This window comes from Podarcis gaigeae, assembly GCF_964106915.1.
Source record: "Podarcis gaigeae genome assembly, chromosome: 8".
Taxonomy (NCBI): domain Eukaryota; kingdom Metazoa; phylum Chordata; class Lepidosauria; order Squamata; family Lacertidae; genus Podarcis; species Podarcis gaigeae.
This window is the reverse complement of record NC_139684.1, coordinates 21,415,462-21,436,974: the sequence shown is the minus strand read 5'-3', so window position 1 is coordinate 21,436,974 and position 21,513 is coordinate 21,415,462. Positions and strand designations below refer to the sequence as shown.

The 21,513-nt window shown below is 45.2% G+C and overlaps 1 protein-coding gene across 7 annotated transcripts in view; it reads left to right on the top strand.

The window, feature by feature from the left end:
• MORN1 (MORN repeat containing 1) overlaps positions 1–21,513 on the top strand; it is a 240,352-nt gene that overhangs the window by 200,111 nt on the left and 18,728 nt on the right. For 3 of the 7 annotated variants that reach the window (XR_014567423.1, XM_083752623.1, XM_083752627.1), the window contains exon 15: positions 11,446–11,599. Coding sequence is in view for 5 of the 7 variants with exons in the window: in XM_083752623.1 (XP_083608749.1) it covers positions 11,446–11,599 (154 nt within the window). In the remaining 2 variants the exon portion in view is untranslated. Of the gene's footprint in view, positions 1–2,395; positions 2,432–5,167; positions 5,342–11,445; positions 11,600–15,594; positions 15,627–17,113; positions 17,149–21,513 lie in introns of those variants that run through there. The other 4 variants (XR_014567424.1, XM_083752628.1, XM_083752629.1 and 1 more) reach the window with 4 other exon arrangements.

Sequence of the window (21,513 nt, the reverse complement as noted above, 5' to 3'; positions counted from 1 at the left end):
AAGCAGGAGCCATTATCAGAGTTCAAGGACTCATTCCAGCCAGGCAAAAATGCTTAAGGAGGATGCAAACCAGAGCCAGTGAGGAGTATAACCTGGAGAGAAGGTGTGGGCTTGAGGGCCAGCCTGACGGGAGCTATTTGGTGATGGGCCCGAGGTTCTCTAGCCCTGTGCTAGTGGTTAAGAGCGATAGATTCGTAATCTGGGGAACCGGGTTCGTGTCTCCGCTCCTCCACATGCAGCTGCTGGGTGACCTTGGGCCAGTCACACTTCTCTGAAGTCTCTCAGCCCCACTCACCTCACAGAGTGTTTGTTGTGGGGGAGGAAGGGAAAGGAGAATGTTAGCCGCTTTGAGACTCCTTCAGGTAGTGATAAAGCGGGATATCAAATCCAAACAAATAGGAGCCTGCTGGGTCAAGCCAATGGCCCATCTAGTCCAGGAAAGCGTTTCTGAGGTGATAGCAAGAGCAAACACCATTTCTGAACGCTTGTTGTTCCTTCTTGCAATTTTAACTGTGAGTCACGTGAAGGTGCAAGTCATGGGATATTAGGAAAATCCTTGCTTGATCTCCCAGAGTGGGTTTTAAGTAAGCTCCCAAGGAGATATCATTTGGAGATAGCAAGGTTTGTGAGGGTAGCATGTGGCTTTGGAAGACAGATGTCAAAGACTTTCCATCCCAACGGCCAGAGTTTCTTCTGAGGCTTTGTGACTGAAGTCACTTCCCCTTCCCCTACACCAGTTCTGCCTCTCATTTTATAACTTTGGTCTGCAAGTGGTTAGGGCTGCTTTGAACCACCCATAGCCTTTCATATTCATTGTGGGGCCCATACAGACATCCTTTTTGATTGTGCGTTCATGAAGATTTGTGCTCATGATGATATTGGGGCAGCTCTGTGTACTCCTGCTTTCAGAGGTGCATTTAGGGCAGGGCAGCCTATTCCCCTGAGAACTGTAGTTTGTTAAGGGAGCTTGGAATTACCACTCTGTGAGAGGTAAACTGTGGTTCCCAGGATTCTTCAGCAGGGTAGAAGGAACATGCTTTAAATGTGTGTTGTGTACGCAACCTTTGACAGTTGGTGTCACCCAGGACTTGATTCCCCATTGTATAGCAATTTTTAAATCACTTTAGTTCCTGCTCACATTACAGTGTTCTCTGTGCTCACCGCTGTCAGGGATTGAACTTGGGACCTTTCTGCCAGTTTCCACATGGGCTTAACCAGTGAGCAATGTCTCCTCTCCATACCACATGAACCCTGTCAAATCAGTGGTCCATTCCATCCAGAACTGTCTATTATGATTGGTAGAGGCTCTCCAATATGTCTGAGGCAGGGGTGCTCTCTACTGTAGTCTCTTTAGCTGGAGATTGGTTCTGGGACCTTTTGGGTGCAGAATACGTGCTCTGCTACCAAGCTATGGAAATAGAAATGAGGTTACACTATAAAATCAGAATTCAGTTCAAAATGCTTGCTGGATTATTATTATTATTATTGTTTTTAATTTCAGTAGGCAATGGAAGTTCAAAAGACCTCAATCTAAGCTGTTAAGGGCCTTGCAAATTAATACAAGAACCATGAACCTGGTGTAATAGGATATGGGTTTCACCATCCTTTTCACAAACTTTCCAGGAGCTTCTTATTGAAATTATATAAAATTAACTCCTGTTTCTCCAGCTCTCTGTCGGCACCCAGCAAGGAAATGGCAGTAACAAATCAGATACATCGGCAGCACATTCTGAGCTGCCTCCCCTGCAAAACTCGTGCCTGCCTCCTTTTTAAATCCTAAAAGCAAAATGCACCAATCTTTAGAGGGACAGCAGAAGGGAGAGGGAGGAGTTGGTCGGTTGAAAGGAGAAATACATTTAATCCCTTTAATATTTTAAAATTTAATTATTTCCAAATTAGGTTAGCGAGTCTGACAAGAATCCTGCATCTAAAGTACGGAGCCCAGGGGCAGCTTTGGAAAATGAGACGAGAAATTAATATAAAAAAAGGAACCCTTTCGCTTCAAGGCAGCAGACTGGAACACTGGCATTCCATTACTCTGTCTGTCTGCTGAATTCATTTAGCATCTGTGGCTTAAATAGAATAGCTCTAAAGAGGCATGCTGCAGGCTGCGCTTGGCTTGCTGAGGCATTTCCCTCTGGAGGAATCAAACCGCATCAGAAAGAGGGTTGCAATTAAAATAATTCGGTTTCCTGATAAGATAGCAAGAGGGTCAGACCAAAGGCCTGTCTAGTCCAGCGTTCCTCTGTCCCAAGCAGTAGACATCCAGATGTCCCTGAGAAATCCATCACCAGGATACAGCAATCAGTTTATTTGTTGCTCTTTTTTGTGTGCCCTTCTAAGGAGCTCAGGATAGTGTACAACATGCTCTTCCTCCTCCCCATTTTATCCTCAGAACAGCAACCCTGTGAGGTAGGTTAATCCAAGAGACCATGGTTGGCCCAACATCATGCTGTGAGTTTCATGATTGTGGATGGATTTGAACTCAGGTCTCCTCTGTCCACATCCAACACTCCCACCAATACTCCAGTGGGAAACAGCCATCTGTTCCTGTTTGCTCAGAAAGTCATCCCACCCCTGAACACAAAATCTGGCCATTGATGGATATGACCTCCATTATTTATTGGGAGGGCTGCAACAAAATGTTGCAATTTGTCCATCTCTAAGTTGGGGGGGAAGTATTTAACAGTCAAAAGCAGCACTTTAAAATTCAGTGCAGAAATTGATTGGAAGTCAGAGATAGAACAGCATAGCTATAATGTGACCATAATGCCCAGTCCCAGTTAGTACTGTATTTTTCGCTCTATAAGATGCACATTTTCCCCTCCAAAAATTAAGGGGAAATGTGTGTGTGCTTATGGAGCGAATGCAGGCTCCTTGGCTTCAGCGATAGCAACGCGAAGCTTCCAAAGCGCAGTGGAAGCGCTCCCGCCGCGCTCTGGAGGCTTCGCGTTGCTTTCGCTGAAGCCTGGAGAGCGAGAGGGGTCGGTGCACACCGACCCCTCTCACTCAAAAGGCTTCAAAGATAGCCATCCGAAGCCTCTGGAGCGCAGCAGGAGCTCCTGCTGTGCTCCGGAGGCTTCGGGTTCCTTTCGCTGAAGGGTAGGTGCCCCTTCAGCTAAGGCACAGCACCCCTTCAGCTAAGCAGGAAGAGAAATGGAAGAGGCTCCGTTTCTCCTGCCGCTTCACCGAAGGGGTGCTGAGCAGAGAGGGGGAGAATTTTTTTTCTTGTTCTCCCCCTCAAAAACAAGGTGCGTCCTATGGTCCGGTGTGTCCTATAGAGTGAAAAATACGGTTTAGCATTGGCATTCTGCACTAAATGCAGTTTCCAAACAGTCTTCAAAGGAAGCCCTGCCTACAGTGAATTACAGTAGTCTAACTTGGAGTTTGCCATGGCATAGATATTTTAGCCCAGCCTATCTCTTGTCCAGATAGGGTTGCAGCTGGCAGACCAAGCAAAGCTTGGAAACAGCCACTGTGCTGTGGAACTGTGTCATTGTTATATAATCCAGTTAAAAGCAAGCGATCCAACACAGAAGAAGGCCGGGAGTGTGTGTGCAACTGTAGGAAGGTTAAAGCAGAGGCAGCATTAATTTTGCAACAACAAGCAAAATTGCCTTGATTGCAGTACCCCACTGCTTTTTAGTCTGTGTTGGAGATTATCTTAAAATGTTGCTCCTCTCCAGCCCAGCCTGGCATAGATTTTTGGGTGATTCTGGGCCATCACTGCTTTACAGCAGTTTTGGTTGTGATTATTACATAGACTCTTATTCCTGCTACTTGATGCTAGACAGCCAGCTGGAAGGAAAGGCAGGGGACGGGGAGGAGAAAGATTCATATTTAATTACAAATGTTTCACTTCTGAGCATTTTCAGCAACATCTGGAGAGCAGGAGGATGAAAGATAACCAGCAGCACCTCCCACCAAGATCAGTTGTGTCAAGCTTCCTGTTCTAATCTGGCTGCTATCCCAAGATTTATCAACAGATACTAGAAAAATACTGTGCGAGTGTAAGGTAGCATAGGGAGCAGAGTCGTGGTTTACAATGGAGAATGGTGTTGGTATGAACATACCATTTTGCCTGTATTTTGAAATTAAGCAAATTCTCCACATTTTAAATCCACGATTCAAAATTTCTAAACAGAAATCATGTGCATGTATAAGTTTGCAGCGTTGATTGATTTAAATCTATTATCTATCTATATATCCATATCCCAGCCATAAAGTCCAAGGTTTCAATTTGATCAGCAATGTAAATACAACTTGGTGGATTTCCCTACCAAGAAAGCAAAATCCACCACTGAGGGCGCATCAAAACGTGGAAGCACACTGGCTGCATCATGTATAGATGTACCTACTCATCTCTAGGGTTTAGCTCAATAAAATTGTCTCTATCGCTTTGTAGCAGAAGCTGGATGCCCACAACACTGATTGGCTAGTGTCTGTTATGTCACTTGTCCTTTCTTGTTGAGCCTAGCATGGGTGGGTAAGCAAGGGCATTTGGGCAGCACCCGTGATAATAAATTTGTCCTCTGTGTTTCTAATACGTTTACAGTATGTATTTTTATTACTGTATTTTCTTCCTTGGCATAAATCTTAGTCTAGAGTAAGTCCTATTGAACAATGGTGTGACTTACTACTGAGTCAACATGCAGAGAGTTGGCCGGTTAGTCAATTAATCACACAAATCCACCTATTCATTAGTCAATTAAGTTTGCATATAAGAAAAAAGTGAGAGTTTTAAAAATAAAATAAAGCATACTTGGTTTTTGAGCTATGATGCACACATATGTCACCCTAAGCATCACCTTAGAAGTAGAGATTTCGTTTTCTCTCACTTTCTCATGAAAATTCATCAGTAGTTTAGTGGGCATTTTTCCTAATATGCAGTGGCGTAGCTTGGGGGGTGCAGGGGGGCCGGCCGCACCAGGCGCAACATCGGGGGGGGGGGGCGCTTGCACTCGCAGCTCTCTGCCCCTACTAAAATCCACGGGTTAGGGGGCGCAAATTACTTGTCTTGCCCCGGGTGCTGACAACCCACGCTACGCCACTGCTAATATGTATATTTTTGCTAGCAATTTCCCCTAAAATAATGCATTTCTGGTATTTTCATTTGTAAGTACAGTCTTACTTCATGTTACGTTTGCTTCATGTTACGTTTTTTCAGGTTGCATCCCCCGGCGACCCAGAAGTACCGGAAAGGGTTACTTCTGGGTTTTGCCGCTCTTGCATGGCACAAACGCCAAATTGCACCGTGCACCTGCGCAGATACAGCGCTTCAGGTTGCGGCCTTTTCACGTTGCGAACGGGCCTCTGGAATGGATCCCATTCGCAACCAGAGGTGCCACTGTACACTTTCCCTTAATAAGCACATTTTGTACTCTTTTTCTCTCTCTTTCTTTTGCTTGAGGAACTGCACTGCAAAAATTCAGAGAAGTGCAACTTTTGCAAGGTAGCTGTGTTTCATTTCTGCAGATTATTCTGAAAGAAGTGCGAAATAGATAGGATTGCACTAAAATGAGAACCGAATCAAATTTCTCCCCTTAACTCCAGGAAGCTTGTTTTTCTTTTTTAGAAAAAAGCAAAAAGAGATGTCTGAACCTCTGGATACCACTTATTGGAAACCGCAGGTGCGGGAGTTGTGCTTGTGGACTTCCCATAATGGGCATATGATTAGCAACCGTGAGAATGTTTGCTTATTTATTATATTTGTTTCGCACCATTTGCAAGATGTGTCAAAGTGACTTGCAAAATATTAAAATATAGAACTTACCCAGCATTCATTTAAAAGGCATAACCCAGAGTAAAACAGAGGAATAATACAAGTGTTCATCCATTTATATCATTGTTTGCTAGCCACAGAAGGCTATCAATGGCTACTAGCCACAAAAGGCCACAAAAGGCTATCAATGGCTACTATCCTCTATCTCCAGTTGCTGGAAGCTACAGGAGGGAAGGGTGCTCTTGTGCCTGGTTCCTGCTTGCGAGTTTCCCCTAGGCATCTGATTGGACACTGTGAGGACAGAAGGTTGGACTAGATGGGCCGCTGGCCTGATCCAACAGCCAAGCTTTACTTTCATTTACTTCCCTGAAATGCTGTCTTCACCATTAATGAACCTCTTCTTATAAGGTAAAGGTAAAGGTACCCCTGCCCGTACGGGCCAGTCTTGACAGACTCTGGGGTTGTGCGCCCATCTCACTTAAGAGGCCAGGGGCCAGCGCTGTCCGGAGACACTTCCGGGTCACGTGGCCAGCGTGACATCGCTGCTCTGGCGAGCCAGAGCCGCACACGGAAACGCCGTTTACCTTCCCGCTGGTAAGCGGTCCCTATTTATCTACTTGCACCTGGGGGTGCTTTCGAACTGCTAGGTTGGCAGGCGCTGGGACCGAGCAGCGGGAGCGCACCCCGCCGCAGGGATTCGAACCGCCGACCTTTCGATCGGCAAGTCCTAGGCGCTGAGGCTTTAACCCACAGTGCCACCTGCGTCCCTGCTTATAAAGCACCTCAAAACAATTTCACATTGCAACATATATAAAACAATTGCAGGTATAAAAACAATTAAAACAACTGCCGGTACAAAAGCAGTTTCCATTCCGGCTGGGGATAGTGAATCTCTTAGAACGATTACCGGAAGAGGAAAGTCCTTTCTAGCCGTGTCTACCTCATTGAACATCTGCTAGTGAGCATGTCTGGTTCTGTATACAGGGCCTCACCACTGTAGGCACTTAAGAAATGTGCAATATAGTTTATATTACGGTTACTAGTTGCTGGGCATGATTCTTCCCTCTGGACAGACACCTTTTGTCCCCCGTGCTTGGTGGGCAGCTAAGCTGGAATTGATCAAATGCCTGTCCTGTCACACTCTTCTCCCCCCCCCCACCACCTCAAACCCTGTTTTATTTCAAGATTCTCCACTCTTTACAAGAGGTTAGCTCACCTGTTCTGTGGCAGTCACAGCTTCAGCAAGCAAGCGTGGGTTTGCCTATGAGGAAAATTAATGGGAACCAGTTAGGTTTAGCAGGGAACCAGAACAATTAGGAGGTGACCTCCAGGAGCAGAAAATTGTTTTCCTATCAGGTAAACAAGCTCAGTCTCTGTTGTAAGGAAAATAAAACCATTGAAAGGGTGGGAGACTAGGCAAGCCTCCTGAGGCAATGGCAGCAATACCACAGATGATTTTTTCCCCTCTTAGAATGATAGCACGAAAGGCCCCTTTCCTACCTCTAGCACCCTGGTTATGCTGGAGAACAGGTTTGGTTTACAATTTTACCTGAAGAACTATTTTATTGTAGGTATTATAAGTGCGGGGAAGAAGGTGTTAACAAGAAATGGTGCCAGTATTCCTATATTGGTGAAAGTGCTGTGGGTACCAGCTCAAAATGTCTGCCATGGGCAGCAGAAACAGAGGTTCCAATTACTCAGTACCAGGAAATATTGTTTCCCCCAAAATCTCTGGATACTGTATACCTTTTACTAGAAATGGAAAAAATAGATTAACCATATTTTTCTGTCTATAAGACTCCCCCATGTATAAGACGCCCCCTATTTTGGGGGACTCTGATTTAAGAAAATGGGGGAAGATCTATCCATGTATAAGATGCCCCCAAATTTTGGACATTATTTTTAAGGGGGGAAACCTAGTCTTATACACAGAAAAATAGGGTATATTAATCCAAGTCATAGTGTCTATTGGTCCTACTTTACACAGGACTGTGCTCTTTTTGATGGGCTAATATTCCTCTTTTTGGTGGACAAACAATTCACTATTTGAAGCTGTTGTCTACATAAGGGCACAACAATACTCTTTCTAATTGACATCACCAGGAACTGGTATTCACAGGTTGACTGGCTCTGATCCTGGAGAGAGAACAACACAATTGTGCCTGGCAACCTCTGATAGCCTTACCTCCCACCTGCCCTACCCCATGGTTCTTTTTCTAATCCTCTTTTAATGCCACCCAAGTTGGTGGCAATCGCTAACTCTTTGCAGTGTGAACTCCATAGTTTAACTATGTGCTGTGTAAAGAATGACTTTATGTTTGAAAAAACAAAACAAAAAAGGGAGAGTTGCAGGGGTCTTGAAATTGCCCATCAACAGTTAGCACCTGGGTAGCAGATTGAAAAGACGCACAGTTAGTCTCGTTTCAGTAAACCATAGTTTAGATTAACCAGGTATTGGTAAACTCTGGTTAGTCAAAAAATAGAAATGAAAGCTTCCAATCTTATGGCCATGGTGGAGGAGAGGGTTGGGTGGAAGCAGACAGTCCCATGGCTCATTCATGCAATGTTATTCTATAGATTTAGTTTTATGTTTGAACAAGACCTTATTAAGATATAACCATAAGAAAGCTGTGGAGGACTTGGCATAAAATTCTTAGGGTTCACCTTTGAAAGAAGCATTTGAAATTAGGCCAACCTAAAACCTGCCCTAGCAACTTTTTATCTTGTTATAACTGTCAGAGGAGTGGAGGACTTGTCTACTGATCTGATTCAGTCTAGCAGACCATGTTTTGCAAGAACAATTTTAATCAGCTTGAGATTTCTTGCAAAGCGTTTTGCCTTTGAGCTCAGTTCTCAGACCACTGCCTTAACTTCTAGTCGTGTGCAAGAATAAAGGGGAGCACAGGGGAAGAAGAAGAAGAAGAAGAAGAAGAAGAAGAAGAAGAAGAAGAAGAAGAAGAAGAAGAAGAAGAAGAAAGGGGAGACGAAACCGGGAGGTCAGATTTCAGAGAGAGTAGGGAGGAGTAAATTAAAATTGTGTGTCTCCATGTTCAAAGTTGAGGAGCTGGCATGACTTGTGAAGTGCCACTCTGAGGCACACTTGTTGTGCATGCAAAACTATGCATAGACATGCTGCGAAGCACCACATGTAAGCCGACACAGTTTTGGAAGGATCAGAAAGCTTTTCTTTCGCAGCTGTACATTTCATGGATCCAAGTGTTTCCCTATCTTGTTGTCATCTAACGAACCACAGGTGGTGGCAGACACTGGAAAAAACCCAAAATCGTTGCGCAGATGGTGGGAAAGGAAAGGAGGGAAACTGCAGACATTGTTTCCAGACTCTGAAAGGCAGGGGTGGAGACTCTGGCAGCTGCAGCCCATAACGTCAGAGGCTGTGCTGGGTAGCTCAGGAAATGCTTAATTCTGCCTGAAGCCCAGAAACGTCTTTAGCTGGGGACAGCTTTAAAATGAAGCAGAGGCACGTCAGGAAGCAGGCCTAAGGCTGAGAGACAGCCAGCAGTTAAAATGCCTGCCAGCAAGCAGTGGAGTGCAAGTGGGGCACTGCCCTGCTGATCTCAGTCTAGGGATGGTGGGAGAAATTTTATTCATTTTGTATTTAAAGGCAAGCCTACCTATTTTGCACTTTCCAGAACCAATATGAAATTTATTTACAAAATAAATAAACATTTTGAAATTAATACCTCTCCAAATTTTGCAATGCAGTTCTTAGAAACACATGCAAAAGTGAATACACTGGGGCAGAGCGTGCATATAAATGCATTCATTAGTGAAGGTGACATACAGGAATGCTTTATATTGGGTGAAATTGTTTTGCAAAAATGTGTCTATCGGGCAAAAATAGCATGCAAAAAAAGTCTACATTGAGATAAATTTGCCCCAAAATGCCAACGAATTTTTCTGACTTTTAAGGCGAGGAGCTGGTGTCAAAACAGAGAACTGGACTTAAGACCAGGGAAAATTAGAAGCGGAGATAAACAAAAATCAACAGATTTGCCTATCCTATCTTACAGCCAATCTTATGAGGTAGCCCAGGCTGCCAGCCTCCACATCCATAGTCCCAGTTTTGCCCTTGTAGAACTCAGCAAGGAGGTGGGAGAGGAAACTAGAATTAATTGGCTTTGTTTGTCGTTGGGCCTGGTGCCACCTACTGTTGATCTTCCTGCCCCTTCCTGTCCCACAAGTTCTGGTGGGCACAGGGCACTAATGCTAGCAAGTCTTCCTTCCTTCCTCCCAACTGCCCAGAAGGGAATGTTCTCCACCCCTTGATTTTGCCTATATACTTATAAATTAGCACTTGCACATTTTATGCAAACTTGCATCCTCTTCTGTCCTGGGGGGGGGGGCGTTCTTCCTTGATTTTCTTCTTTTTCAATGCTTAATCCGGAGCGGAGTCCTGAAGATGTTTGGATGGCATCTTGTACACCTCCGCCCAGCAACCAAGCTGGTCCCAAATGTATAGCTCTGCTTTTCCTTTTTGGACCACATCAGTGATGCCAAGATCCGAGTCTTGTCTCTGGGCAGCACAGGACCTCCACACACACTGCCCAGGCTTGTGCCCCAGAGAGGTCAAGCTAGCAAAAATCTACCATTTGCCCGATAACAAATGTTGGAAATGTAAAGAAACTGAAGGTACATTCTTTCACCTTTGGTGGACGTGCCCAAAGATTAAGGCTTTCTGGGAGATGATCTATAATGAAATGATAAGGTATTTAAATATACTTTCCTGAAGAAACCAGAGGCCTTCCTCCTGGGCATAGTCAGCCAATTGGTGTCAAAGAAGGACAGAACTTTCTTTATGTACGCTACAGCAGCAGCAAGAATACTTATCGCAAAGCATTGGAAGACACAAGATCTTCCCACCTTGGAAGAATGGCAGATGCAAGTAATGGACTATATGGAGATGGCGGAAATGACTGGCAGAATCCGAGACCAGGGAGAAGAGTTGGTGGAAGAAGACTGGAGGAAATTTAAAATCTACTTACAGAAACATTGTAAAATTTTTGAATGTTGATGACATTGAAATGAAATGAAGGGGTTCTAGTAATAAGGTAAAAGACTAGGCAAGAATAGATTGATATTAGATGAAAGTTTGAAGCTAAAGCATGTGAGGAAAAATAATAAAGGATAAACCAATAGGATGAATTTGCTGAACCAATTTTTAAGTGGAATACAAAAAAGGGAGGCATGAGGAAGTCAGGAAAATAAGTTAACTAAAGAAGACAGGTTAAAAAAGAGGAATTTTTTGTTATTCCTTTTCCTTTTTTTCTTTTTTCTTTTTTCTATGTCAATTGTCTGTTTTTTTGTACTTTTGTATTTTTGTGTTTTTGTATTTTTTCTTGTGTTTTTTTCTATTTATTGTCTTATTCTGAAAATTTTAATAAAATATCATATAAAAAAAAAAAACAGAGAGGTCACTCCAGTGCTTCTAATGTGCTAAAAACAATGCAGGAGGCAGCAGTTCTGAGTTACCAGCCTCTGCAGCCACAGCCATTTGACTTCATCCGTAGAGGCACACTCCATTGTCTCTCAAGGCAGACGAATGCCAACAACAATGTTTCTCCTTTTTGTTGGGTTTTTTATATTTGTGCAAATCGCCTTGAACTTTTCTTCTAATGCAAAGGTAGTTAAGAATATATATATATATCTGTGATGTAAATAAGTGCCACCACTGCAAACTGTATGGGTTTCTGTTTGCAACCTAGGAGACCTCTGAATTCTACCCGCTTCCAGACTGCAATCCCAGATGCGCTACAAGACCCCCAGCGGGCATCTCTGCTTCTGAAATATGGCACTCGGGAGACTCCGTAGCCCACAGTTCCTTCTCCTCAGCTTCACTCCAGTCATGCTATAACCTGAGTAAGTAGCTCTGCAGATGCTTACCAGATGCTAACGTCTCACTACACTTCAGCAGGTTCCCCGATAACAATACTAGGGTGTTACTATGGTGATAACAGATTCACTAGAGGGCTGAATTAATCGAGCAGCTTTGCCTATTAGGATCTGTATAGTTACCATAGTGTTCATTCAAACAAACGTTCCATCACACTCAGGTTGTTGTGTGTTTTTTTATGACCAAACTGATCGTTTTACCACCAGGTTCCCCATCTCTTTGCAGACGGTTATTTTGCTGTCTAAGCAGGTCCTAATCAAATTAACCGATCTCTTCCTTTTCATTCTCCTGGGGTGGGGGGGTATAGCAGGGGAGGACTTTTCTGCTTTCCCCAGCCCCCAGTAATGATAGAAACTGTGATGGCTTTGCCATTGCAATGTTAAAATGGAAATGGGGAAAAAACAACTCATTCCATAATCCCCACCCCCAGTCTCCATCTGCTTTTTAGCTGAGTTGATTCAGTGGTTGGTTGTGACCCGCTGAAATTGGTAAAGGACGTTGGGAGTTTCATGGGATTTGGAACTGTATGGGCTGAGGCTGGAACCTAGCCTAGCCAGCTAGGGTTGTTTTGTTCCTAGGGATGGGCCATAACTAAGTGACAGAGTGCTCGCTTTGCATGCAGAAGGTCTCAGGCACTAGCAGAGGGTGTGGGAGGGCAGAGCCATGGTAAGTGGAGGTTGGTTCATCAGGGCAGAAGGGGCACTCCAGTCTGCCTTCAGCCAGATGCCAGCTCCATTGCCTTCTAACTTATAACCAATCTAGGAGGGTGGCAATGCCTGCCAGCTTCCTCCTCTTCAGAGCCAGTGTTACTGAGCAAAGAAGAGGATGAGGACAAAACTAACATTTGTCACTCTCTCTGTCATTGCCCCTGATGCCAATGACAGTAGAGCTCCCTGGATCCCACCCTACCAATCTGAATGGGCACAAGCCACGGAAATGCCCTACCAACACCAACATCCCTGCAGTGAGGCAGCAGGGTAGTTGTGGGACCACTTGCCACACAGACACACAGTAGAGGTTTGAACAAAGCAGAGTTGTAGAGAAACTGAGAGGGAGGAAGTGGTTATTTTAAACAGTGGCAGAAGTTTGAGTAGACCTAGCAGGGGGTAACATTGAGGGGGGAAATGGCAGCTTGAAACATGGTTTGAGCACAGTGAGAACGGTGTTTCAAAAGGCTCTGTTTCGTTAGCTTCTGTGTTGTGCCCATCTCTGCTATTTCTTGTTGTTAAAACTATTTTTTCTTAAAAGATGACCCCTCAGTGTACCTGCTTTAATCAAAGCTCTGCTGTTGTTTAATAACACTATTTTCCTATAAAGTGTTCCTCCACCCCCTCTTGACTCAAAGTTCTGCCATTGTTTAAAACAGCCACTTTTTTCTTTTCAGTGCATCTCCTTTCTCACTGTTCTCAAACTTCTCTCTCTTCCATTTCCTCAGCTGCTTCATGTGAAAAAGATAAAGAATGTGGGGTTCTCAAACATTCCATAGTACACTTCACACAATGCATTTCACTCCTGGTACCATGTGCTGTCTTCAACATGAAGTTCCAGATTCAGTAATTTAGTGTAGGTACTTTACTATGGTAACTTCGCTTCTCGCAATGAGGCAACCGCCAGAAGGCCTTCGGTGCTGGACCTCAGTGTCCGGGCAGAACAATGCAGGTGGAGATGCTCCTTCAGGTACACTGGGCCGGTGCCATTTAGGGCTTTAAAGGTCAGCACCAACACTTTGAATTGTGCAAAGGTCAACAACTTTGGTCGGCCCTCACGGCCCTTCATTTAATCGAATCTGGCCCTCTTTGGAAAAAAGTTTGGACACCATGGGGTTAATGTGGGATGAGAGTGACTGGTGAGTGGAGGGAGAAGGGGTACAGCCCCTATTACTGCATATTTATTCATGCATATGAGATGTTTCCGCTTTGCCTATTGTTTATATGTTTTGTAATTAAATAACCCCTTGGAAGTATAGTTTATAGTACCATGGGAAAGCAGTATACAAATAAATAGTGATGATGAAGAAAGCACCTTTAGCCATTATTCTTGTGAGGGCTTTGAGAGAAGGTCATCTTGCATATCCAAAAAAAAAAAAAAAAAAAAAGCAATGTATGCAGCAATATCTCATTTCCTTGCCAGTGCTTTCAGGAATGCTCACTGGTATGGTTGTCCATGAGGTTGCTGCATCAGCAAACAACTGCTTGGGATCAGCGGTGAAACTTTTTCTAAGCCCATCCACTTCACCAGAAAGCAGCAGATGATGGCCTATCAGCACTGGGGCTGTCATGGGCTTGCTAGGGCCCCCTGGGGCTGATGCCAGTCAGCACATCATCTTCTAATTTCTTCTTTTTTATATAATGGGGTTGACTGTGTTTTACTCAGAGTAGGCTTGCTGAAATTAATGGGCCTAACTTAGTCATGTCCATTAATTTCAATGGGCTTACTCTGAGTAGGATTAACACTGGAAACAACCCATTAAAATTAATGGTTAGCTTAAGCCCATCAATTTCACTGGGTTTACTCTCAGTAGAACTTCTTTGGAGCTAACCCTTGTTATTCTTTTCTACAACACAACAGTAGCCATTCCCAGGTAAATGGGTTTACCATCAGAAGCAGAAACAGGTCCCGTTTGTATTCCTGCAGTGATGGTTGTGGTTTTCTTTAAGTGAGTAAAATGCAGAACCACACATGGTCAAAAGTATTCTTCATTTTTTTAAATCAGGGCAAACTATTTCTTGCTCTAATGCTTCAGGAATGTAGAAGCAGTTGTAAAGCTAGGAACTGGCGTGCGTGAGTATGATGAGAAAATATTAATTGTGTGCTTCGCAACCGAAGTAATACACACAGCGTCTAAAGGGGGCTCCTGTAAGATCATGAAGCCCAGGGTCCAAAATTAACTGCTTAGGAAGGAGGCTCCGTTATTGCTGCACAAATCCAGTGCTGCATGCTGTGGAGATGGCCTAACTTTTTATTTTTTTAGGCAGGCACAGGAGTGTGAAATACTGAGGATCAGGGTGCCAATTTAACTGAATTACATGCCTTGCATGTAGACAAGACCTCTTGAATCTTGCAGTGTGGGAGCCTATTGAGTCTGATGGTGATGAGCTGTCGCTAGAACCTTAGGCTTCAGGTTTTATGATTCCGCACACCCCCTGCTCTCCCTCCCTCCCCCCACCTCCCCAAACCCTCCCACCCCCTTCTGCAATAACCATAATCGTCCCCTAGCCGGATGTGTGTGATTCATTTCACCATACCCAGTCAGTGCTCGCTGGCAGACGCTTCATTGGTATTCAGAGCAGCGGCCCGTCTGTCGCTCCTCCATGTGCTCCAGGTCTGGGATCCTCAGGGAGCCATGCAGCTGTCAAATTGACTTCCATCATTCCCTCCCTGAGCCGAGAGACAAATTATCCAGCCAGCTGTCAGACGAGACTCTGTGATCGAACCTGCAATTTCTAAGTGATAAAAAAAACCCAAAAAACCCACCCGAACACTCCATGTCCCCAAAACTAAGCCAGCAAGCACTTTGCAGGAGGGTGGTGGCACAAGGAGGAGGGAGGGAGGGAGGGTTCGGCAGGTGGCAGGAAGGAGGAGGGTGTTTTTATCCCAGTTTCTTATTCTTCAGAGGTTATTAGCTGGGGCTGTGTGATGTCTTTGCAAAAGAGGCGAACATAATGGTTTGGCAGGAGCCCCAGTTGACTCACAATTGCATGCTGGCAAGGAACTGCGGCTTCCTCAAGAGACACAGTGGCATTTCAACACTGCCCAACTGAGGCAGGAGTTTTAACAGTGCTCAACTGTGCTCGCAAGAAGGGAACCTTTTGGCCCCTCTAGATGGGTGGAGTTTTCTTTTTTGCGAGTCGTGGAGGCAATAATAGCGCATTGGCGACAGATTGATACTGGGCTGCCCACCCACTATTCTGCTGTATTAACTGTCCTGCGACGCTTTGCTCGTGTTATTGCACTATTGCAGCGCGGAGGGCACTATGAAAACAGGACAGCAACAAGCATACGGAAACCTCAGGTATGGGATTTCAGGAGGAGATTACATTATGTTCATGGACTGGAGACTAATAGCAGTGTGGCTAACCTCCAAACTTTTCATAATTGCTAACAGCATTGAAAACGGGATTGTGTATAACTGCCCCAATACCATAATGAGCACAAATCATGAATGAAAAAGAAGAAGGATTTCTGGTGGAGGGGCCCTTATACCTTTATACCACTGATCCAAGTGTGTCCTCTACATGATATTCATATTGGCGACACCTCAGCCCCACATGCACACTGTGCTTGAAAGAGCTCAATTATGAGCCCTACAGAGCCATCGTGGCACGTGTCAGTGTGTCCATTTTAAAATACCAGCTGAAGCGAGGAGGCTGAGGAAGTGGGGAGGTTGGAGATTAGTCACAGGCTATTACACTCCAAGAGGCGATAAGGGCAGAGGAGGAATTACTGGACAGTCATTCTCCACTTGAGGCGGCCTCCTAATGCACGTATCATTCCTCAGATCGTGTCCGCCTCTCTCTCTCCCCCCCCCCCCCCCCCGCTTCTTGTGTTTTGAGGCATTTGCTGTTATCTTAGCCATACAAAGTGATTGTTAGGGAAGCAGACATGAGTGGGATGTGTCCCAAACGCAGCAACAGCATTTCAACAGCCTTTTAAAAGCAAAGGAGCCATTTCTGTCTGGCACCTTCTGTGTACAAAGTTCTCATCCTACCTTGCAACTGCCCTTGAGACTGAGGGAACTGAGGCTGGCTGATGAAGAGCTGCTCTAGGCCATGGAAATGAGGAAATATTTGAACCCACGCCTTCGGGTTCAGATCCAACTAGATCACATCCACACCGTCCATATAAAACAAATGGCTCCCACACAAGAACTCCGGGAACTGTGGTTTACTGCTCACAGAGCTACAATTCCCTGCACCCCTAAAATTATAGTTTCCAGGTTTCTTTTGAGGAAAGCCATGCACTCCAAATTTGTGGTAGGGATTAGTTCTGTGTCTCATAGAAATCTCTATGAAGTGAATTTGGTGGCAAGAGGGAGGGAGGGGGAGAGATCATTCTAAAGTCAAGTCAGTGTTGGTGTCTGGAAGTCTGAGTTCAAATCCCTACTCAGTTGTTGAAGTTCATTGAGCAACCTTGGGCCAGTCAGTATGACCTATCCTACAGTGTTGTTGTGAGAGCAAAAGTATGGGAAGAAAGAAGCCAAGTATGCTGTCTTGAGCTCCATGGAGGAAAGGCAGGATATAGACATCTTAAATAAACAAATTGCAGGTGCCTTTTTCTGCCTGTGCAAAACTTTTCTGAATGGCAGGAAGTAATTTCTGTACTTGGGAGGCGGGCTTGGAGTGTGGCAGAGAAGCTCTTTGCAGAGAAAAGGGCAAAGGAGATGTTGCAGGCAACCATATAGGCTGTTTCCCTAGAGACTGAACAAAAGGATGTGAAAGGCTGGATTATGTTTGAACCCCCGGCGTTCCCTTCTCACTCAGGTTTCCAAGGTTATTGGTAATGTTTCCAGGGTGCAGACTCCCATGAGAAGGAGAAAAGGGATCATCAGCTGGCGCACTGGTGGCTGGTAACATTTTGATTTGGTAAGGTTGTAATTTTTAACCTTGCTGTTTGCACCACAATAGGACATGGGCAGCACCTATTTAAGAAAGCATGCCATTGCACATGTTCAGAGTGCCGTTGCCTCATCACTAAAAATATATACAGTTGTACCTCATTTTATTGTGCATCGTTTTATTGCTGTTCACAGGTATTGCTCCCTAGGAGGACGTGGGTGCAGCTGCAAGCATCCCAGCTTTTTCCATAAAAAGGAAACCTGCCATGCCTCTGCTAGCCACGGGAGGGGAGCTAGCTAGAGCTGGACCTGGGTTTTTCCACTCCTGCCCCTGCAGGTCTGGCTTAATAGAGTACAGTATAGTGTAAACATAACTTTTACATGCACTGGGAAACCAAAAGCTTTGTGTGACTCAGTTTATTGCAATATTTGCAATGGTCTGGAACCAAACCCACAGTATCTACAAGGTATGCCTGTGTGTATGTATGTATGTCGTGTGTGTGTGTGTGTGTGTGTGTGTGTGTGTGTGTGTTTATTATTCCCTACACACCTATGGACGAGGGAAGATTTTCCATGTAAAAGGGCTGAAGTGCAATTTTCAGACAAGATTAACTCCATACCTCTTATTTAGAAATTAAGCCGTACCACAGGATGTCAGTTCTTGGATTCATGTCGTGTTTACACCTGCGTGCTTAGAACCAAAGTATGATTGCAATGTAGTTTAATGCTACCACATGGAGCTGTTCTTAATGCCTGAATCCTTCCATATTGGCTATAATGGCTTGACATTGGCTATAATGGCCTCGTAACAACAGATGGAGCAAGAGTCTTCCTACTTCAGGCTGACTTTCAGGCAGTCCGATCAGTCACATGGTTTTCCTGCTAAGAGATACATGGGCAGTACCTCCTTACAATTGCTATTCTTTTGGATTAGGATTGGCTGAGTGGTGCATAGAGGAGATTAACAGAAACGCCTCTAGAAATTCAAGGTAGTATAAAATGTGTGTGTTGCAGGAAAGAGTGTGTGGCTCTAATGTTTTGAGGATGTTGTTGTTGTTGTTTAATTGCTTTACAATTCCATTGTAAGGGTTGTGCCCCAGTAGCTCCAATGAACCAGCCTCCCTTGAGCTGGAGCCTTCATATGTGCAAACCCACCCAACCAACTATGCTTGAAGGCTTAAATAGGGTTAGGTAAAGGTAAAGGGACCCCTGACCATTAGGTCCAGTCGTGGTCGACTCTGGGGTTGCAGCGCTCATCTCACTTTACTGGCCGAGGGAGCCGGCGTACAGCTTCTGGGTCATGTGGCCAGCATGACTAAGCAGCTTCTGGTGAACCAGAGCAGTGCACGGAAACGCTGTTTACCTTCCCGCCGAACAGGTACCTATTTATCTACTTGCACTTTGACATGCTTTCGAACTGCTAGGTTGGCAGGAGCAGGGACCGAGCAGCGGGAGCTCACCCCGCCACGGGGATTCGAACCGCTGACCTTCTGATCGGCAAGTCCTAGGCTCTGTGTTTTAACCCACAGCGCCACCCGCATCCCCTTAAATAGGGTTACCCGCTACTGAATATGAGCAGGGTGCTGACCTTGGCTGTGCATGCAGACCTAATCCATTCACTCTGCTTGAAGTGCCTCCAAACTGGCCTGAAAAGATTGCTAAGATTTTCCTGTGATTTACACACACAGCCCTTGCACTTGGCAACCGGATGGAAATCGAGATATCACACCCTACATCCTTCCGTTTTCAAGATTGGGCATGAACTAGGTCATTGCTGCAGCTTTGAATTCTGCAGCCTACGAACACAAGTGACTTCCCAGAAATGACCCACGACTGGGAGCAGTAGGCTGGAGTAGCAACAATTTCCTCTCAGCGTGAACCTGCCAGACCTAGCCTCCTCCCCCACTGCCACCACCGCCACCAAGCTTTCTCTAGCTCTTTTTATGAAAACTAGGTCAGGGCTTTGAACTGCAAAAGTCTCAGGGCTCCCTGTTTGTTTTATCACTGTCACCACCCAGCATAGCGGAACAACCTACCCGCCAGCCGCTTCCTCGTGGCTAGACAGAGCACACATGCCTTCTCTGCACACCTTAGAGATATAAATTAGAAACAGCTTTGCACAGAAAACAGCTCTCCTGTTTGGAGATTGTGTGAAGCAAGGGAGAATCTAATGACCCAGTGATGCCGCAGCAAAGCTCTTCTGCCCATGGAGAGTTTCTTGAAAGCAATGAAGGGATAACAGGCTATGTGAGATATAGCTATATCTATACAGGGGGGCCAGCTCCTGGGGGCTGGGCCCTTTTGGGGCCCCTGAATATTTTGGGGGTGGGGGCTAGCCCCCCCCTGTCCAAAAAGTGTGGAGGTGAAGCACAGAGCTGAGTGTGGTGAGAGACTCTTCTTTTCCTTTTCCTGCCATGGAGGGGAAGGAGGGTTGAAGCAGCCTCCCACCACTGAAGCCACACAGTCGTGCTCAGCCCTGTCCCCAGCTCCTCCCGACATCATGCATGCACCGGTTGGCCACCCTCACAGATGGGCATGTCTATATCTTATCTATCATCCATCTATCTATCTATCTATCTATCTATCTATCTATCTATCTATCTATCATCTATCTATCATCTATCTATCTATCTATCTATCTATCTATCCAATCAGATCCATGTTAGCAGAGAATGTGATCCTTTAAAAAGTGGCTGCATACTCATCATACATTTAAAGCATGTGGCTTCCACAAAGAATCATGGGAACTGTAGTTTACCCTTCAAAGAGCTACAATTCCCAGCACCCTTAACAAACTACAGATCCTAGGATTCTTGGTGTGTGTGTGTGCTTTTTAAATGTGGATGCAGCCAGAGTTTCCCTGGTCACATTTAGACCCCATTGGCACTTTACATTTTAAACAGTACTATACAACTTTAAACAGCCATGATTCCCACCAAATAATCCTGGGAATGATAGTTTGTTAAGCATGCTGAGAGTTGCTTATTGCATTTATATCCCACCCTTTTCTCTAAAGAGCTCAAGGTGGCATTCATGGTTCTTCCTCTCCTCATTTAACCTCCATAACAACCCTGTGATGGGTTAGGCTGAGATGCAGCGACTGGCCGAAGGTCATTCAGTGAGCTTCAAATCCAGATGGGGATTTGAACCCCAGTCCTCAAGGTCCCAGTCCAACAATCTAACCACTACAACACACCGGCTCTTAGCAATGGTGGTTATGATTATTATGGTTGTGGTGATTTGGTGGCAATGCTAGGTAGGGCTCCAAGCGGTGCAGGGATAGAACTGCTAGCACATTTGCAAAGCTAAGCAGGTTCCGGTATGGTTTCAAACTGGATGGGGGACTGTGTGTTGAGATCCCTGCATTGCAGGTGGTTGGATTAGTTGACCCTCAGGGCCCCTTCCAACTCTATGATTCTAAGGGCTGGACTTTTGGTGTGGTGCTTTGCCTTTCCATTCTTTACTCTACTGGGCTATAGATTTATATGTGTTTTATGCTTTTAACACTTGATGCTGTTTAGTAAACTTGGGATGGAGGGGTTCCTGTTGGTCCAAAAGAGGGAGATATTAAAGGTTGCAAACAATATAAAGGTACATGCAGCAGGGCTGGTGAATCTTTTCATGAAGGATAAGACTATCAGTGGCTACTAGCCATGTTGACTATGTCCTACCTTCACTGTCAGAGGCCGTATGCTCCTGAATGACCAGTTGATGGAAACCACAGGAGGGGAGAGTGCTCTTGTGCTCAGGCCCTGCTTCCCATTGGGACATCTAGTTGATCACTGTGAGAACAGGATGTTGGACTAGATGGGCCATTTACTTTATCCAGCAGGGTGTTCTTATGTTCTTATACCTATTTACTTGGGAGGAGTTGTTGTTGGCATTTGTCTGTCTTGGGGAGCAATGGAGGAGTGTGACTTTCAAGGGTGAAATCAAACCACTGAAGAGTTACAGCGCCTGCTGTGGCTGTAGAGACTGATACGGGACAAGCATGTTTTGCTGCAGTTGGGGCAAATGAAGGTGTCCAATTCTGCTGCTACTGGTGTATCATGGTGTTTCTTCTCTCTGCGCGCCTCCTAGCAGTCATTCCTCCTCTGGCCACAACCTGACAGTCTCCAGGCACTGTGGTCATCTGCAAGAGATTGATGTTGCCAGCCTTCATGTTTCATTTGCAGACATCTTTGTAATGCAGATTTGGACTGCCAATGGGCCTGGTGCTTGAAGCCAGCTCCCCATAGAGTACGTCTTTGGGGATCCTGCCATATTCCGTTCTGTGGACATGACCAAGCCAGTGTTGACGTTGCTGAGACAGGAGTATGAACATGC